Below are 20,259 nucleotides of genomic sequence, written 5' to 3' on the forward strand. Positions count from 1 at the left end.
GGCATTCTGTTCCAGTTCTTATTTCATTGCTAGTTTTCCTTCTGTTTTGATATCGAGAATGGGTGAATTAGCTCCTTGAATCCAGCCATCTCAAGATTCCATCATAAGCTAAGAGGATAACCGTTGAGACTCAGATAGTGTTGATGGTCAGGTTCACACAAATTCTTCTTTATTGGCTTCTTTGTTGTTCTGTGTCTTTTTTCCATGTATATTTTCGATTTTTTTCATCATATGACTTCCCTGGAAGTATTCTTATATAGATATGTATAGCTGATGTATATCTGTTTGATATTATTTTTAATCAAGATTGATTTTACTGAGGCAGTCTTGCCTTTTATAATTCTTTGAAACTTCATTTCCTTGTTATCTATTGCCTTGACATCATGTCAAGATAAATGTATCTTTTTGTTGTAATAAGAAGCAAAATTCTTTCATGCTTTGTTCAGCACTATCATGTATATTCCTTTTCAATGGAATCTATGTTAATTCATTTTACTGGGAATACTCCAGTATTTGAACAGAAAAATGCTCAGTATTGCACTGTTTGGTTTGAGCTTACTTACTGAATAGTTTCTTCAAAACATGCAAAAGGATTAGTAGCCTTAGGCACGATATAGTGATACAAGTGTACAATAAAGATCCTGTGCTTTGATTTTCGTCACCACAACAAGAAGAGGCGTATTTAGGCAAGTTCTCATTTGTATGATGAATCAACTGATAACTATCATGAGTTAGAAAAAGAAACAGCATTTGATGAGGGCTCATTTGCTAAAATGTCTAAATATGTACTCACTTGTCCTAATTTCAAAGAATTTTTTTTCTTGAAATAGGGAAACAAAATTCACCTAGAATATGTGCGGTTGGTGTTTTGTGAATACATATTTATCAAAGAAGCTACAAAATCTTTCTGATCAAAACAGGAGCGGCAAAAATCAGCATCTTCAGGGTCTGCTACAGGACTTTTTTGAGTGCGCTGTATATGCTCTTAAAGACCAAAAGGACTCATGGCAAGAATGACATAAAAATTTACTGCAAGCGTGAGTTTTTAAGTGCTCTTCATACAGATTCCTACATCGAAACGAAAGGGGGCAGGATTTACAGGAATATGTGTCCCAAAAATGATATTTTACGTGCTTTAGACAGGATTTAACAGTCTCAAAAGAAGTTCCACAGCGTTTACAGGTCAGGAAATCAAGTGAAATCCATTTATTTGCTTCTGCCACGCTCAAACGCTGAGGAATATTCTCTCTTGCTAAAAGCTCATTTATGATTCCCTGCCTGCTTTTTCGTTTGGGATTAAATGGCCTGTCTCTATGATCAGAAAAGTCAGAGAAAAAGCAGATCAAAGTTGGCTCTGAATCTTGTTTGCAAACAAGAGCACTTTTACGACGTGATAGAGATGTAGAAGAAGGAACAGGAGGGGTAGCATTGGGATTAAGTTCAGTTTTAGGATCCCGTTGGGGTTTGCATGCTGCAGTGCGGTCATCGTTTATGATGGACAAAGACTCACTGGCAGTTAGGGTTGAGCCAAGAAAATGGTTTACTGTAGATGCAAGTCGAGGTTCATATAAAGGATCTCTCGTAAGATAAGTTGTGGATGAAGTATTACTCGCAGACGAGGTAAAATTGAGAGTTTGTTTAGTTGTTAAGTCAGACTGAGGACTGCATGAAAAATCATTTTCATCCTTTGATAAAAAAGATGAATTACTGGATTCAGGCCAGCAAAGAGCTTGCTTAGAATCAGTATAAGGCAGAGAAGAGGATGTATTGTTAGTTTGGGGCAGTGTGCAATTTAACTCTGGATCATATGAATGTATTTTATCACAAGATCTAGAGGAGGAAAGACTGGATTCTGATTCTACACTTGCGTCACAGTTCAATGAGAAATTGGATTTTTGAGAAAGAGTACAGTTTGTAGACATCTGTGGAGAGGTGGGCTCTGAGGAGACAGGGTAACTGGAAATTGGTTCTGGAAGAATATTAGAAATTCCTTTTGTTAGTTTACTTTTTGCAGTGAGGGCACAATTACTTGATGATGACACTGAAAAGAGTTTTGAGGAGGGAAAAGAGTTGCCAGAGACTGATTTTCGAAGAATTCTGGGGGTAGTTTTGGCGATTTCAGATTTTCTAGGATGTGTTAAGTTTCTGATTTTTTTTTCCATTTCTAATTTTTCATTGAAGGATACAGAGTTGCTGCATGGTTTAAGACTGGTATTAGGATGCATTTCAAGAGAAATTTCATTTTGAGGTGAAAATTGGACATCACTTGAGATACGCTGGAAATCTGCGAGGGGTATTACAATGCGAGATTTTTTTTTAAGTTCTCTTCCTTGATAACTTTCGAAATAGTGATAGTATAATTTTTGCCAAACACCTTTCTCCATGTTTGGAATTGCATTAATAACAAATTTTTCTAGTTCTCTGGGGACTTTTGTGTGCTCTTCATAATTTTCCTTGATGGTCGATGGAGGCTGGTCCCAATCCTTGGTATTTGTGTGCGACAAGGAAAAATTTGATGCGTCACAACTGCGATTCATTTTATTGCCAATGTCATGGTGGACGAATTTGTTTCCATCCTCCACCGATTCACTTTTCATGAGAGAAATTTTATTAGAAACTGCAGACGCCTCAAAATGCAGGGAGCAAGGATTAACATTTTCAGAAATGACAGCTTGAGATACAGGAACATCCTCAAAGTGAGAGGTAGAACATTCATCAGAGTTTTCTTGTGGGTGACACTCAGTCTTTACTTCACTTCCTGTCCCAGCAAAACTATTTTCAGAGGATAGTGAGTAAAAAGGGCTATTTTCTTGGGTGAAAACAACCTCCTCCTTTACAATAATACTTTCTTGTGCAATTGAATATTCCTGTGGTGATTCTGCCCAGGGATTCAATTTGTCACTAAAATGTGCATGTGTTTCAAAATTGGTACCTGCATGCTGCAAATTGGATTTAAAGGCATCAAGGTTTGCTGGGCTAGTGACACTTGTAACTTCAATACTTGGAGTTTCTATGTCTTCTGCCTCTTGCTTGATATGGTCAGCTCCTAAAAAAGAGTAAAAATAAAGGGAAGAATAAGCACTTTCTTTCGGGAGTCTTCTGTAGGTACACAGTGTGCTTGTGATATATGTAGTTAAATGCTGTGAAAAGAATAATAACAGACACCTCCACACATACTAGAATGCAGGGAGACCCTGAGTCACAAGGAATTTTTTTCTTGTTTTTTTTTCAGGTTTAATTCTGCCATTTGGCTTCCAACTTTGTATCCTCTCTGAAGATAAGGCTCCCTTTGATACTCTCTTTTGTTTTTTTCCTCCAAAATTTTTTCTAACATACTTTTTACTGGGGGCCCAGTCTTCAATTCAAATTGTATTACAAAAAATTCAATTTTTTTGTCACTTTCCGGATTTTGAGTCATAGAACCAGCTTGAAATCCTTGGAAGGCCTCGGATAATCCCTGCACATTTTAGATTCAAAACTGGACTACATTTTGCAATTTGGAACTATAAAATAGCCCCGTTTAAAAACGACGTAAGTGCCATTAGTTTCCGTATGCACATATGTGTTTTTCCAGAATTACCAGAATTTATAGTTCCAAATTGCAAAATTCAGTCCAACTAATCTATTGTTGAGGGAAATTTTCTGTAATATATGGTCCATGATACATACAGACCTCTAGCGGAGTGAGGAGGGGAGGAGGAAAAAGCGAGAGGCGCCAGAGGAGTTCTATTGGAATCCAAGCTTGAGGGGGAGGGGGCTGGGAAAGTTTTTGCAAGGGGCCCAGTGGTATTTTCTTACGCCACCATGTGAGAAGTTTCTTCAAAAGCTGTTCATTGGGTTTCTTCTTGAAACACTCTTGTTCTTCGAAATGGCTGAGGTAATTTGTGCTTCATGAGAGAAACTATAGTATTCAGGGGAGCAATTGAACGACTAACTCACAGCCTCATTAGAAGTCCTCTAAAAGTGATCTTCATTTTTTTACATTTGTTTAGAGTTCTCATTAAAAACAGTTCTTTTTTCCTATTTTTTAATTTCATTAATTGTGAATTGATTAGCACAGAAAATAGGTTTCCTCCATAAAAGTAGTTGCAAATAAATTCACTTAAAACCCATGTAAACATTGGGTAGAACCTGAAAGCTACATTTATTTGCAAAAATGAGCAAAAACCTAGATTGAATTTTAACTCTCATCCTTTCTGTGCTTAAAACCATTTAACTGATCCTAAAATGATATACTGAGTACTGAGCCTTGATCTCAACATTAAGTAGCCGAATCAATTGCCTGCCTACAGGCGATTTTTTTGAGGCTCTATACTTCTTCCTTCAGATTTTAAGGTAAGTTTCTTTCAAATTTTGCACACAATTCTTTTTGAAACAGTCTTTAACTGAATGCTCAAGGTAAATTTAAGTGATAGACTCCACAACTGATTTTTGGAGGCTTCTGTAACTTAAATAAGTATATCACAAAACCCTTAAAACTGGTGCAGTTTTTCAAATCTCCACTTTTGTTTTATTTTTTCAAAGAAGACCAAACTAACATCATGGCTTGAAATTTATGCAGAATTCTTCGCGCTGAATCATCAAGGTTTTTAAGAAGTGTCTTGAGGTATGACAGGCAGCCTTCAAGGCTGTCAACTGAAATACGCGTTTCTGCAGTTTCAATGTCGATAAATAATTACTTTCTTACATTGTGTTAACAATTTCAAATTTATAAAGAAACCCTGCCATTAAAAGGAGCCGTTAGGGGCTGTTCAAGTATTACGTAAGCCGTTTTTACACCAATCCAAAAAAGATGACGTTTTTCTTCTGTTTTCCTTTGATTTTCGACTTTTGGCCCCTTAAAATGTCCCTCCTTCCACATTTTTAGGGCTTTTCCACATGTTCACACGCCCGCCCAAGCGCGTGATCGGGCATTTTCTGCACCCCTGGCTTGGGCTGGACTCCCTTTCCCTTGTAAGACCCCACTAGACAAGCTCAGACCCTTCCCGAGTGGACAGCATACTGGAGCAGCCTAAGTAATGAAAGATAAAAAAATATCCGAAGATCAATCATACCTACCTATAGGCAAAATGAAAGAGGGGCTCTCTTCAGCTTCTTGTTCTTCTGGGATGAATTCCTCTTTTATTTTGATCCCTTCGATCACAGCATCCCCCATGGCAGAATTTGGCTTGGTTTTCACCAGCGTGTTGTCTTCACCATCTAAAGATTGCTCATACGAAGAGCCTTGCATTGTACCATTAGCAATAGAACTGCTTGCTTCAGAGTCTTGCTCTTGTCTTCTCACTTGCTCCATTTTCATTTCCACTATGTTCTAGGAGAAGGTGAAACAAATACAAATCAAATAAGAGTCTTGAGGAAAATCAGTGATCGGTGCATGCAGAAACAGTAGATACTTTTGATAGAACAGTTAAAACAATGTTCACACTGTTGGCATACTTTCAAATATATTAACAAAGATTACTCCTCGCCCCTAAGGAAGAGGGGAGTAAAAAATGGTTGAAGAGGAATTGAATCATCTATGTTTCATCCTGGTCAAGATTCAAGAAAAGTTTGTTCCTTCATCTCTCATCAACAGCACGTTCAACCGTAGCTAAAAACACGATTGTTTTAAAAGGGTGATTCACCCTTTCGTTTTCTAATACTCCTGTAGTTTAATCTTAAAATCAATTCATAATCAAAATACAAATTGAATTACTTGGTTAAAAAAGGACGGAAGGTAAGTTCCTAGAAGTTTCCACAATCGCTGATGAAATAGACATTTGTTCTGAGAAAAAAATGTGGAACAGTTTTCTTGGCCTTAACTTACTTAAAATTTTAGTTAAGTTCTGGAAAATTGGCGGGCACAGGGAAAAAACCAAGATTGTTTTCGAAGTCAGTACTAAAAATTACCTACTGATAAATCATATGTAAGTACGCTCCCAGCATTTATATTCTGGTAGACTTGCATAATATCAACAATGAACAGTCCATTTGAAAATAAGGAGTTTATGCCCACTAACTAGCTTTACTTGGAGATAATCGTTCAGGTGATTTAGTAGACCCCATATTTTGTCACAACGACACACGATACATCACATTGATCTGCTCAATGTTTTTACTCACTTGTCATTTTCATCTAATTTAGAGATCGAATTCCTGTTTTCATGAGACTAAAGCATTCACTTTTGGCATTTCACAAACAAATTCAAAGTAATGAAGACAGTATTTTTGAGAGGAAATGTATTCCATTCGAGTACAGTTCCCAGCACGAGCACCTGAAGACATGGAACTAATCGATACAATGTATTGCGAGTAGCTCTGACACAAAATTTGGCGTCCATCAAATCATTTTGAAAGGTCACTTTTGATGTTCTTCATTAAGAAAGACGTAAAGATTCAAGTTTCCACTGGGTCTGAACTTTGTAAACACCATAAGTCGCCTTTTTCTGACGAGGGCCACCACACTCAGAAGTGGTCCAAATTGAAATTTTCAGATGAATAAGTAGAAAAATTGTACACTTACTGTAAAATGATTTCCACGTTGAAAGTAGAGTATTTTGGAGCATGAAGAGATTATAAACGACACATCACTAACTTCGTCGTGTTACTTAGGTGGGAGAGAGGATGTGTTCATGCTCCCAGTCCCAAATGGTAGAGCTCAAATTATTCGGCTGAAGAAATGGATGGCGCGCAACTTTGGAGATGGATCATTGCAAGAATTGTCCATGGAGGACAATGAAAACCAAAGAGATGACTGAAAGCTAAAGTGGCAAATCAAAATCTTGATGGGAATTGGGTAATAGTGGCTAACCTCAAAATGAACCCGGTAAACATAATAATAATAATATGATGTGAATCACGTAGACCGTGCATCCGGCTCGGTTTTGAACGGGCGAAGCGTGACAAGTTTCTCGGATCACCATGATGGGCGGGAGGGGAGGGGGAGAGAGCGTGTGTCCCAAGCACTCAAAGAGATTGCAGAGAAGCAATGGAGAATCCATTCGCGCGCTCGGTTTTTCGCTAGTAACTCGTTTATAGTCCATTTTCAGACAAAATTCCTAAAGATAAAAATTGCCGTAACACAGGATGCACGGTCTACCGTCTACGTGATTGCATGTCTTAGACGTTAACGTATGTCAAAATCCAAAAAATTCAACCCACAACGCATTATTGTTCTCATTTTCTGCTATTAATTTTAATCAGAATTTATTTCGTTGCTAGTTCGATTAATATACATTACGTTATTGAAAATGTTTGTTTCACAAAAGAAAGAAGAAAAACGGGATAAAAAACACTAATGCGGCGTGAACAATTTTCAAGGACAATTCTATAATTTCTCCTACGATTTTAAATAGATTAAAAACGCGTAATATCCAAAATCTAAGCTCAGATTCGGATTCCTCGTGAAAAACTGATGCGATTACATGCATCACATGTTAGAATAGCGTGAAGGAAAGAGGTTTAGTGACGTATAAAAACACTAATGTGTGATCAATTTTCAAGGACAATTCTGTAATTTCTCTTACGATTTTAAATAGATTAAAACGCGTAATATCCAAAATCTAAGCTCAGATTCGGATTCCTCGTGAAAAACTGATGCGATTTCATGTATCATATGTTAGAATAGCGTGAAGGAAAAAGGTTTAACGACGCGTCTAGATTCTGTCGTACCCAGCAAGCAGTAGAAATCCCATGAATATCCTACCAATGTCCCACAACTTTGATTATCCTCCGAATATCCTATGAATATCCTGACTTTTTCAGGTTATCCTTGGGATATCCTAGGAATATCCGAAAAAAACGGCGTTTTAGATTATTCAATGAATATTCATAGGATAATTTCTACTGTGGTTCCGCCTGTATTTGTATTAAATGTCAATGTAGATTAAGATTACGATATGTATATTGATGGCATTTGAGAAATTGAGATCCGATGATCAGCGTGCCTAGCGGACGGTTGGATATTCAATTCCAAAAAGTTCGATTCGTATTTCGCGCGTCCTCGTGTCTAACCTCTCCAACTTGAAGATTGCCGCTATTTGCTATTCCTTTCGCGCCCGCGCTTGCATACAATTTGGTGCTGAAGCCCGTGAATTCTGTGTGTGTTTCTGTGTTTTCGTACTTTTCGTTATCGTGACCCGTGAGGAAGTACACAACTTTTGAATGTAAGTACAGCATCTTTCTTTGAAGGACTAGTAACTGTTTATTTTGACTGTCTGAAGCCTCTCCATGGACCCACACCCTGCTTCAGTTAAATTTTCACTAGCGGTCGTAATTAGACCTTTAGATATCAATCTGAATAGGAATGGAACAGTTGATGTCATTTTCAAGCATTTAAGTACTCATTTCTATGACCTTCATGCAGCAATTATAATGCATTTCAATCAACCATCGATTACTGTTTGCAGACGTAGTGTATTGCAAACTAGGTTAGCCTAGCCATGTGTATGCCATGCTCTTATCTCAGGTCTGAAGCGTAACAACTCAGTTTCCAACCCTGCAGCCTGATTGTTGATACTTTAACTGGCTATTTCGGCATGATAAGAGCAGACGTAGCCCTATCTGCGCTGCGTAATAAATCGATTTCCGATGCTTGTTTTGCTGATAAAAATTTCAACAATCAGGCCGCAGGCTACATGGTCTATACAACCGCTCTGTGTCCGACAAACCTGACTTACCCTCAGCCTGAGTTTGTAACCAAGGTTAGGCTAAACGGTGCTCTTGCATGTGTTAGAAATTGGCCACTTAAGTACGCACTGGTTTTGCAAGAACAAACTGGAATCAACTCCGAACTGAAATGATGCTGGAATCATGTTCTGAGTTTGCATGTCCCAAACTCTGAAAGCCCTCCAATCGGATTTTCACTCATGAAAGCAAATTAAACACACTCAATTGTTGTGTTTAATTTGCCGTCTTGCATGAAAATCGGATTCAAGAGGGCTTTCAGGGCTCGAGACGTTAAAACCCAGAACATGATTCCAGCTTTCTTCATTCCATGACGATTCCTTGTATGCCACAATTTTAGGTTATCAAGTAGTTAGAGCATCAATTACTTAAGAGATGCTTTATTGGTTTTCTTTAGATCGGGTGAGTCTGAGGAATGAAATGGATGAAGGTGGTGGAGCTTCACAAGGGCAGCGTAGTAGGAGAGATATTTTAGGAGCTTCCAGAGCGACAAAATATCGACGAATAGCTGAAGAGGCTGCAAGTCTCTTGTTTGTAGAATCAGATGCACAGCAATCGGACATTGAACCACATTCACCTGTCGAACCTAGTTTACTTGAACACACTGCTGTAAGTGTCAGTGCTGAAGAAGCCAGTAATGATACATCCGACGAGAGTAACTCTTGCTATGGGGTGCCTACTACCCACAGCACAGACGAGGAGCTTTTGGAGGGTGCAGAGAACAGTCAATATGTTAATGAATTTGTTCAAGGTTCGGATGAAGACACAAATGGTGGTGATGATGATATTTCAATTTGTTCCTTCATAAGTAACTCCGACACTGCTGATGATGGTTCAATGGAAGAATTTTTGGTCTCAGACGAGGGTGAAATGAGTGATGCAGCTCCTGATGAGGAACCAGACCGACCTCAACCGAGCCTCAGAGAAAGGTTACGGGTTTGGGCAGTCTCCAAAAGAATTTCGCAAGTAGCTGTCAACCAGCTTCTCAAGATTCTCAAATCTGCTAATCCTGCAGAACTTCAATCTTTGCCATTAGATGCAAGAACCTTAGTGCATACACCAGTTTCCACAGGAGTCAGGCTTCTCCCATCTGGGGGGCAATTTGCTTATTTTGGACTGGCGAGAGGTATTGCAAAAGCCCTTGAATTGATAAATGGAAGAGTCTCATTGAAAAATGGCAAAGTGAAATTGGCAATTTCATTTGATGGTCTTCCATTGTTTAGAGCCAGTGGAGGACACTTCTGGCCAATCTTAGGAAAGGTCATATCTTCAGATGATATAAATCACCATGTCTTTCCAATTGCCCTTCATCACAATGATCTGTCAAAACCTAATGATGTTTATGAGTATTTAGATGAATTCATCAAGGAATTATCAGACGTTTGTGAGAACGGAATTCAGTTTAAAGGCGAGCACTATCCTGCAGAACTCTCCGGATGTATTTGTGATGCCCCAGCCAAATCGTTTATCCTCAACATAGTTAATTTTAATGGCAAACATTCCTGTACCAAGTGTAAAACTAAAGGTGTATGGTCCAGGCTCTGCCAAAGGATGTATTATCCTAATCTTGAGGCAGCACCAAGAACTCATGACGAGTTCCTCAGGCAAACAGATGTTGAATTCCACAGGGGCACATCCCCTTTCTGTAATTATAAAGCTTTCAATTTTCTTGCCCATTTTCCTCTAGATTATCTACATCTTGTGGCATTAGGGATCTGTAAGAAGCTTGTCAAATTGTGGGTATTTAAAAGTAAGAACAATGCCCAGCTTAGCCCCGAGCTAATTTCTATTGCTTCTGGCAGGCTATCTGTGTACGAAAAGTTCATTCCCACCGAATTCGGAGGCCGCAGAGGAAGACCGCTAGAGGCAGTAAAATTTTGGAAAGCAACAGAGTTCAGAACTTTCGTTTTATATCTTGGACCATTTGCTATGGACGGAATCCTGAGTAAAGTTGCTTTAAATAACTTTTTCTTGTTGCACATTCCTTTAAGGCTGCTGATGAATCCGTCCCAGTGTAAAGAATTCAAAGAGACTGCTCGTGCCGTTTTAATTCAATTTGTCGAAGATTGTAAAACAACGTATGCTCCTAATCTGCTCACGCACAATTTTCACAGCATTATCCATTTGCCAGATAATCTGGAAAATTTTGATAATATGGAAGACTGTGCCTCTTGGGATTTTGAATCTTATTTACATTCTCTGAAGCAACTAATCGTGCGAGGAAAAGGAAATGTACCCCTACCGCAAGCTGTGAAACGTTTGGAGGAGTCCATGTCTTGTCCCCAACACGAAAACGCATCCAACCGTCAGTTCCCATACGCGTCAATGCCTCATCGCAAAGGTCCGCTGTTGACTGGGTTCAGCTCTCCACAGTACATGAACCTGCACTTCAAATCCTTTCGACTTGGAATATCAGCTAGGGATTGCTGCTTCACAAGGAAAGATGGAAGCATAATCGTTATCAGAAACATCTGCTCCGACATAGCCACAGGAGCTTTGACTGTTATTGGGCGAAGATTCTTGCACAAGGAAGATGCCTACACTGCAATTTGCCCCAGTTCCAAATTAGGAGTTTTTTTTGTCTCTCAAATGTCTGAGTTGATAGCCGTACCGATAGGAGAAGTACTTCACAAGAATATGATTCTCCCATTTAAGACTGGCTTCATCACACAACCTCTCCTTCACACCATGTGATACGAGGGAAACTCAATTACATTTTTTTCAACAGCCCTTCAATACTGGCTCATAAAGTTTCTTACTTAGTAAGTAATTTTCTTGCTGTCTCTAAAACCTTCCTTTCTAAACATTTTTTTACTGAGGTAATTGGTGCCTTGTTAGGGGAATGTCAATTGAAGCATTCTATCAAAAATTATGTTTCGTTTAAAAGTATCTTGTAAAAAGTAAGAAAAGAAGTATAATAGAAAAAGAAAACAAAAGCAAAATGAGAATTACCTAGATTAAGAAGACTTTAAGAAAAAGTAGATACAAAAATGAGGAGAAACAGGTAATTGTTAAAAATCTCTTCTCGTAAAAATTGACTTATCTCCAATAAATAAAAATTTTCTTAATCACTGACATTCTGTTTACAGGCGTAAAATATGTGGTGCGTCATTGTATTTAAGGAGGATGATACTGTGGGATTAATCCGCCAGGAATGGATTGTGAGTAACACTCCAGGAGAGGAGCGCACAAAGTACCCACCCTGCACGAAGAGGGAGTTGATTAGAAAATTGTTAAAAATTAGTACTCCTCTTCAAGAAGTGGAGAAATGGGCAACTCAAGCCATCATCATCAAAAGAGAAGCCATTGGTTAGTTCTGAATTTTTCATCTTGTTCTCCTTAGTTTTGCACGTAAAACTGTCATTTTTTAAATTGTTCTTTCGGTAAAGATTTTCTTATCCTTTTCTAAATATTCCCTTGACAAAAATTACTCCTTGCATACAATTAAAAAAGGATAATGATTTTTATAATATAAAATGGAAAACTATAATTTCATACATCCTATCTAACTAATGAAAATCTGAATTGTGACATTGAATGATTTCACTAGGAGTTTCAAAATTTCCATGCAAACATGAGTCTGGAGCTCATTTGTCCAAAACTGTTTATTTGATAATAATTTCGATTGATTATGAAATATCCTTTTCTTCTTTCCGCAGAATCCTGGCCTGAAGCGCTAAAATTAGAGCGAATGATTGCCGATGACTCTGAGGGCGTTTCCACGGATTATGAGCAACTTGGCCGGGGGCACAGGGTGGTTAAAAAGCGCCAGATGTCCGATTCCGATGAGGAAAATGATCACGTCATGTCAACCTCTGTCAAACCCACACGACAGCCGACAGCTAAGAGATCTGCCTACGATTTTGCAAATCTAGAATGGCCGTCTTGCGATGTTGATGAAAGTTTTGGTAGGTATAAAATACCATCACCCCTCGCTACATCTACCCAATTTGTAGAAACTGAATGCCGGAAGAAATCCTCTGCTCAATCCATCCGTAACCCTCTTTCAAACAAAACCAACTACGATCAAAGACAGAGATTGCCAGCCACACCAGTTCAAAGTAGCATCGCTAAACCACATGCCAAGACGCCATGCAGCAATCCGTCCAGTGGTAAGTTTACTCTCAAGTTTCATCCTCATGTCTCGTGTGTCTGAAGAAATTAGTTTCTTCAGCATTTATTATCATCAGTATGGACTGTTCATCAAGACAGGATGAGAGTCTTACTGAAGGCGCAAAGTTTCCAATCAAAATAAATCCCACTCTTGTCAGCTACTGGTTTTTTCAAGTATTATTGCATACTTGTGAATTATGTATTTGCTGCCTACACTATTTTTACATTGGCCTATGTAACAATACGAATGCTCATTTCTCTCTTAATCCTTCTACACCTCCAATTCATTTTTCTCAATAATACTTACAGCATTAAATTTAATTTATTCTCTTGCAATAATGAATAGGAAGAAATCTGCAACAGAGTCGCAAAATTTGTTGCTTTGCCCTGCAATATGCCCCAAGTTCCATACAAAACGCAGGTAAACACATACAAAGAAGTTCATAGTGCTTTTCAGCACCCTGCATTTTATACCCGCCCTCGGGTTTCTGGCCTTCCCTCATTAGGGAGTGGTAGACAAAGTTCCAATTCTATTCTAACGAATCTCAATTCTCTTCTCTGTTGCAGCAAACAGACCTAATGTGCATCAACCAAGACCTGTTCTACAACCCCAGAAACCTGCTCTCTCTGTTGCAGCTAGCAGACCTAATCTTCATCAACCAAAACCTCTTCTACAACCCCAGAAATCTGCTCCCTCTGTTGCAGCAAACAGACCTAATCTGCATCAACCAAGACCTCTTCTACAACCCCAGAAACCTGCTCCCTCTGTTGCAGCAAACAGATCTAATCCGCATCAGCGAAGACCTGTTCTCCAACCCCAGAAACCTGCTCCCTCTGTTGCAGCAAACAGATCTCATCCACATCGGCAGATACCTGTTCCACCTGTCAATCAGTCAGCCGGTAAGTCATTTACTTGAGTTTTCATTCAAATGTTTCGCCTACAGTGAAGAAGTAATCTCTCTCAAATTTTTTTTTTAATTTGTTTATGTTATTCATTGCTAAATTTGAAAGCAGCCTTAAACGTATTAGAAAATTCTTACTTTAAAAGAACTTCTCCCCCCCATCCCTCAATTACACTTGCTGACATGTGAATACTGTTAAAATTTGTTAATTTCATTAAATTCCGGCAAATGGAAGAAATATTCTCATCTTCAACTCATCCTACTGCAGGGGTTGTCCCAATAGGAAAAAATTGCTTCAAATCTTGAAATTAATAAATGTTTGTAAACTTGAAAATACGAATTTTAAAGGTGTCATACTGTTGTTTCAATACAATCAACAATGTTCCCAGCAAACTTATACCAAAATTTAGCCTTATGCAAAGTTTGCAGGTCTGCAATTTCAAAGCGATTCCATGTAATGTTTATTTTTGCAACGGCATCAATTTTATCCTATACCTTCCTTTTACTTCTATTGATATTTTAATCAATGCCAAATTAATCAAGATTGTGTCCTACTTTCATCTAAAACCACGTTCATTCATTGTTGATGTTTTTTCCTCCTACTTTAGGGAACAAATTAGTTTCTGAAAGATGCCCTGTTGGCCGTGAAGAATTGGTCAAGGCTCTCAACAATTTTTCTACAGTTATTGGTAACTAATCTCAAAAATATTTTTGCCTGGTAGAATTTAAGTATCCACCTTGACATCTATCTACCCTCATATGAAAAGACTTTCCTTTTGCTCGTCAATATTCATTGCAACACTGAGGAAATTTCGACACTTTTGGAGAACTGTTGATGGGTGTAAATTGTAGTGAAAAAGTTGATTGTAAGGAAAATTAGTCGTACCATCATGTTTCCTACAGACTACTGATCAACTGGTTAAGTGGTGGATCTCCTTTGCATGCAAGAATTTCACCCACTGAAGTGGTCCAAAATAAATTTTGCCTTCGTTTTGGGTGTAGAAAAAAAATTGAACTTCACCGTTTTCTATTTCGAAATTTGTGTTTCCCTTTAAAAAAATTAAGATCCCACTCATGAGTGATATTAAAATTTAGTTAAGATGGCTGTTTATTCAAATGTGAAGAAAGTCATAATATTTGCATACTAATTTGTGTCAAAGAAAAAAAGTTGTCTTATGTACGATTCTTCAAAAAACGATGATTTCTTTCGAGACAATGAACATGAATAAGTAATTGCTCTATTTTCTTTTTTTCCAGAAAAAATTGACAAGATGTCTAATATAGTGGGCAATCTCACCCATAGAGTGGCTAAGCTGTCTACAACTGTTGAGTCTTTAACTAAAACCGTGGCAGAGATGGATTCCAAAATTTCAGACCTCTTAATCCAAGAGTCCACTCTTACGAACGATTCCCTCAATGAAATTCTGCCTCTAGCCACAGAAAAAAGTTTGAAGACCTTTAATCGTGATCTATCCGACGTTACGTATCACTTAAATTTTGTGAGTTTTCTTGTGTCAAATTTTCATATTCTTCTAAGTATTAAGTTTTATGGATCTTGTGAATCAACATTCTGAAAGACATTTAATGTTGATAAGATTATGCGCTTAAAAATTGGTTTTTCCACATCTAGAGTAGTGTTGCTAAGAAAAATAAAGAAACGCTTAAGGAATGGTAAGAAATCTGCCAGATAACAGAAAATAGTTCGTACAATAAGAGGAAAGTTATGCATAATTTTGGTAATGTAGAATGCCACTTACTGCCCTCTCATGTTGCATCCTTCTGAAAATCTAGATTCTTGGCTCCCTCAAATGATCAAAAGAAATTGCAAAAAGGAAAACAAGGATTTTCGTATTAAAGTATATAAATCATGCATCATTCCGTATCCTCAGTGAATTCTCTCTGACCCTCAATTTCCCAAAATAATTTAATAGTTAAAATGCTAAAAATGCGTCTCTCAACTGCAATGTTTAAAAATCTCTGATCATGTTTTAATTTTGTGAAGGAAAAGGAATTAAAATTGTTCAATTTCGTTTTATTTTTTAAAGTTATTGAAGAAAATCACAGAAAATTTCAAACCGAGAAACTGTTTGGTAATTTTCATTTAAAATGAAAAGAAATATAACATTGCAATATGAGTTAAGCATTTTTTCGACTTTAGCAGAGGATGTGAGCTTCGAATCTGAATTCTATCTCACCCTGCTAACCACTCTCCTCTGTTCAAATTTTTTATAATTACATATGTTACTTCATGGTTTTCTCTTAGATCAAATTCCTGCGAACTAAAGTGAAGGATACAATTGGTGACTCTATGAGGGCCATTGCGAACCTCCTCATGACGGATGATCTGGCTCTCTGTTACTCTTGGACAGGGCATAAAGGCAAAAAACCCATCAAAGAAAATACCCATCTCTTCTCTGCTATTGCAAGTGAGTGTCGTACTATTCTCTATTATGTCTCCTATAAACTCTTCGCAGCTTCCTTATTCCAGACAGGCACCAAAGAAAATTCAGAACTGCCTAGAAACAGTTAGCTTCGTGCTTTTAGGTCACAATACAGATGACTTTTTTGTAAAAAATGACTAAATCAGGAAAGCAATCCTCTGCCAAGTTCAATTCTAACTCTTAAAAATTAATGTACAAAATATACTATCATCCATGATATGATAGGACAGCAGATTGCACGAGGAAGCAAAAATGAACTATCTTTTTAGTTACTCTGAATATTTTTTGAGAAGTGCTTCAACTCTTTACTTTCGTACATCCAAAAACTGGGTCAAGCATTGCGCGCTTCAAAGCTTCATTGAAGAAGTATAATCAGTAAATTACAAATTTCAAATACGACTACAAGCTGATCTTCATACTTAAACAGTTAATACACAGAGTGGTTGGGGACTGGGAAAAACCGGAAAAAGTCAGAAAATCTCATCGGTCAGGGAATATTTTGTGGAGTAGGTTCCACGTAAACCTAATCCTGAAGGTCGTCGCTCAACAATGCTTCACAAGTACTCTTTGACTACATCGAGTGGCCTTACGTTATCGTAAAAAAGTCAAGGTAAAGTCAGGGAATGATAAAATGAAATGTTGCTAATCACCCTGATACAGCCAGATCTATGTAGAAAAGGTTTGTGTTGTAGCAGAAGAACATGTACAAGCCATTTTACCTGAAATCATTTTCATTGTAATCCAAAACTCAGTTCCAGTAAGTGCCGTTTGTTATGCTCATTGTAAAGGACCAATCAGTTGCCTCATTGATTCTCCTCATCGTAAACATATAATTAATGTCATAATCGTTTTCCTGGATTTCAGAAGCCATCAGAACCAAATTCCCAAATGCAACAGACAAGGAAATTTTCGAGCCTTTCAAGCGATGGCTGGCGCATGCTGAAGAAAGATTAAACCCTGGGTAATATATGATGAAGTCATAAGTACATGTTTTTGGAAATTTTAAGCTGTTATCAACATGGGTGGAAGTTAGAGAGTTTTATCTGGGGGTGCTAGAAGGGAACCTCTTCAAGAGGTGTCTGGGAAGGTAGTAGAAGGCACCCTACCAAAGGTTTCTCGCAGCTCCAAAAAAGGGTTCTGTGAGGGTCTTAGTTGAAAATTTTGAAAACTTGATTCGTCTCAAGAGCAGTTTTGAGCTGGTCTAGCCCAGAGATTGATGCCCAAGACAAATGCATTGTCACGCACTTATTTAACAACATCCCTCTCATTTCCTCGGAGGAGCCATGACAATTTCTTGGGAGAGGCTTCCCTATTTCCGCCCATTTGGTTTTCAATAAATGTTGCTAACGATTTGAGAGTATTGCCCTGAATAAAATGGCCTTCAAGAAATGAATTTCGGAGAATTTAATTTTTAATAATGGTTGTAATAGAACCAAGTGAACTACCTAGGTAGTTTTAAGTAAAAGATTAGGTTTCGATTTTTTGTGACTAAAAACAATAGGAGGATAAAATGAAACAAAAAATTCGTAATTTAACCCAGTGAGCATTTTAATCCTATATACCACCTCCTTTCTTTTTCCCTTTCCCTCCCCTTCTTTCACTTCCCTTCCCCTCGTAACCTCTCATATAATTTAGAAAGTGAACAGATTTAATTGGTTTTTTTTCTCGTTTAATTTTCAGAATGTACAAGAAATCTCAGAACGGCAATGATGAAGAAAACAATAATTTTGAAGATGATTGCCATTTAGAAAATGATGATGTTTTCAATGATAACAATTTTGATGAATCAGTTGAAGACGAATTACCTCAAGGTGGCGAAGAAGATGAATTACCTCAAGGTGGTGAAGAAGATGAATTACCTCAAGGTGGCGAAGAAGATGAATTACCTCAAGGTGGCGAAGAAGACATGAATATTCATGAAGACAGGGAAGAGGTCCCAGTTGAAAGATTTAGTCTCAATGATGATGTTCAGTATGCCATAAATGAATTATTCGATGGGCCCAATAGTCCACTTGACGACAGCATGGCTGCAACATACTTTCAAGACTCTCAATTATATTAATATATATCAATTTAATTGAGTATCTTGAAAGTATGATGTGCACCAAACAGTCTAAGGTGGATGCCCCTATTATTGGCACCTTAAGGAAAATTTAGGTTTAGATTTTTCTTTTTAGAAAAAAAAAGGTTTTGGTTTTTCTTAATCAACAGCAAAGTCTTTTCTAGAAATAAACGTTTCTTAATTAAGTACGTAACTTTAAAGTTCTGTATCCTTGAAATGAGTTTTATCAGTTTAGCCAACCGTTGAAATATTTTTTCCCTTTTTTATTTTACTTTTCCCTGCCACCCACAGCTTATTTCATGCATTTATTAGACAAGTTGCCAATAATAGGGACATCCACCTTACATATTACTATAATTTAGAGTCTTGAAAGTTATTTTCTATTAGCACAAGAAAAGTGGGGAAATGAACTTAATTTTTTTTTAAAAAAAAGGAATTCAGCTATCAAAGGCCTTACAAATATTTTTCTTACTACCTAAGTGAAGTCTCCACTTGAGTACTTTCTACGTAACTTTATTAATTTTATATGATAAGTAAACTTCTTGTTTCTGGTCCCGATCTCATGTAGGTATACTTCTTATTCCTTCACGATGGCCATTCCGGACTTATTTAGTCCATCTTCAGGTATTCCATTCACGAATATTTTCGTTCGTCAAACGATATAAAACTTAATAAAAACTAAAAATTAAAATCACACAATCCGATATCGTGATATTTTAGTCTTTCAGTACTGCTGAGTGCGGGCGCAGTCACTGTATGCTGGAGGGGAGAATCAGTTGGGCAACCTGACTTTCCAACTGATTGTTCAACAGGTGATCTTCTCTCTTCCGTTTGTTTATCTCCAATTGTTCTAGTAAATTTAATTTCCTGCCTTTGGTGCAAGAATGTTAGACTTTGGTTGTACATTCCCCTGGTTTGTGTCCGGTTTCTATTAGACGGTCACTAAGAGATGATTTTCCAATTTTTTTGTGTGTGGCATTAGTGAAATGTTCTTTGGTTTTCTCAGAAATTTTTCCACCAGTTTTACCAACATATTTTTTCCCACATTTATACTGGATTTTGTAGATTCCACTATCATTTATCCTGTATGGCTTAATGTTTTTTGAATGAGTGAAGAAAACCTGCATAGAGATCGGGACCAGAAACAAAAAGTGTGAGTTTACTTATCAAATATTCTTGTCACTCGACCAAGTCATACACAACCAAAACCTTTATTAATTTTGCCATGTTTCAAATCGTTCGGAAAACTCCTTTCGTATTATTGAGCTCCAAGCAAAACTTGTTAGAAGAGTCTGAAGTGGTAAATAGTGTATTTTTGAAAGTGATTTGTTGATAAAAGGTTAGATTCTATAAACTTGATTAAGTTACCATGCAAATATGCAAATGTATTGTGATGCAGCTAGTACTGTGATTGTTTTTTTCTTTGTTGAAGTCTGAAAGTTCAATAGTTATACCTCTTCTAAGTTTACATAATAAGTTGTACTGCTTCCAATTATTTTTGTTTTAGCTGTGAAGGGTGCAGGAAGCGTTACCTCTTTCCTTATTTACTTAAATAATTTTTGATCTCCTACATTGTAATATGTAGCCTATTTTTTGTATGCTCTGCTTAGAGTTTTTGTTCAACCAATTAAACCTCTTACCAAGAAAATTGTTTCTCCTTAATTATGTTTCTCTTATTATCTGTTCCTAACCAAAACATTTCAGTAACATTATTAAAAAACGGGCGAGAAAAATTATCATTGTTTTTCTGGAATGATTGATGACTTTTTATTAAATCAGTCAATTTCGAATACAAGATTTGTGATTTAAAATTTGGAAAAAGTTGGAAGGATTGACTTCTCAACCACTTTTGTACTTAGTAAGAAAACGCTAACCTTGTTAGACATTAATGACATAATTATAGACGTGTGAAAACACTTTTAACTAAATGTTATTTTTAAGAATAACAAGACACCATACTTGGGTTTTGTCAGACAGTTTTGAATTTTAAATTTATCAAGTACACATTTTTTCTCCTTTTATTCCATTTTTCATGCAATATTTAGCAATTTTTCTATACCATGGAAAACATGAAATT

At 37.2% G+C, this 20,259-nt stretch overlaps 2 protein-coding genes across 7 annotated transcripts; one reads left to right on the forward strand and one right to left on the reverse strand.

Moving 5' to 3' along the window:
- Positions 1-6: 6 nt before the first annotated feature.
- LOC140224249 (uncharacterized) lies at positions 7-6,877 on the reverse strand. Of its 2 annotated transcripts, XM_072298303.1 has the most exons (4): positions 6,503-6,859; positions 5,059-5,311; positions 2,933-3,046; positions 53-108 (listed from the first exon to the last, which is right to left on the reverse strand). In XM_072298303.1, the coding sequence occupies exons 2-4, from the start codon at positions 5,297-5,299 to the stop codon at positions 68-70; spliced, it is 396 nt and encodes a 131-aa protein (XP_072154404.1). In that variant the 5' UTR covers positions 5,300-5,311; positions 6,503-6,859; the 3' UTR covers positions 53-67. The 2 variants fall into 2 exon arrangements, with proteins under 2 accessions (XP_072154403.1, XP_072154404.1); XM_072298302.1 differs by having other exon boundaries at positions 7-3,046; positions 6,503-6,877.
- A 778-nt stretch (positions 6,878-7,655) lies between these two features.
- On the forward strand, positions 7,656-19,844 carry LOC140224251 (uncharacterized). 5 transcript variants are annotated; one of them, XM_072298306.1, is made up of 9 exons: positions 7,663-8,144; positions 11,754-11,973; positions 12,324-12,776; positions 13,414-13,677; positions 14,288-14,368; positions 14,937-15,178; positions 15,943-16,105; positions 16,985-17,081; positions 17,801-19,844. In XM_072298306.1, exons 2-9 carry the CDS (start codon positions 11,763-11,765, stop codon positions 18,180-18,182), a joined length of 1,893 nt encoding a protein of 630 aa, XP_072154407.1. In that variant the 5' UTR covers positions 7,663-8,144; positions 11,754-11,762; the 3' UTR covers positions 18,183-19,844. The 5 variants fall into 5 exon arrangements, 4 of the variants coding, with proteins under 4 accessions (XP_072154407.1, XP_072154408.1, XP_072154405.1 ...); XM_072298307.1 differs by having other exon boundaries at positions 7,664-8,144; positions 12,324-12,572; positions 13,345-13,677; XM_072298304.1 differs by having other exon boundaries at positions 7,665-8,144; positions 13,345-13,677.
- The last annotated feature ends 415 nt before the right edge of the window (positions 19,845-20,259 follow it).

Source organism: Bemisia tabaci, chromosome 3, assembly GCF_918797505.1.
Source record: "Bemisia tabaci chromosome 3, PGI_BMITA_v3".
Lineage (NCBI taxonomy): Eukaryota > Metazoa > Arthropoda > Insecta > Hemiptera > Aleyrodidae > Bemisia > Bemisia tabaci.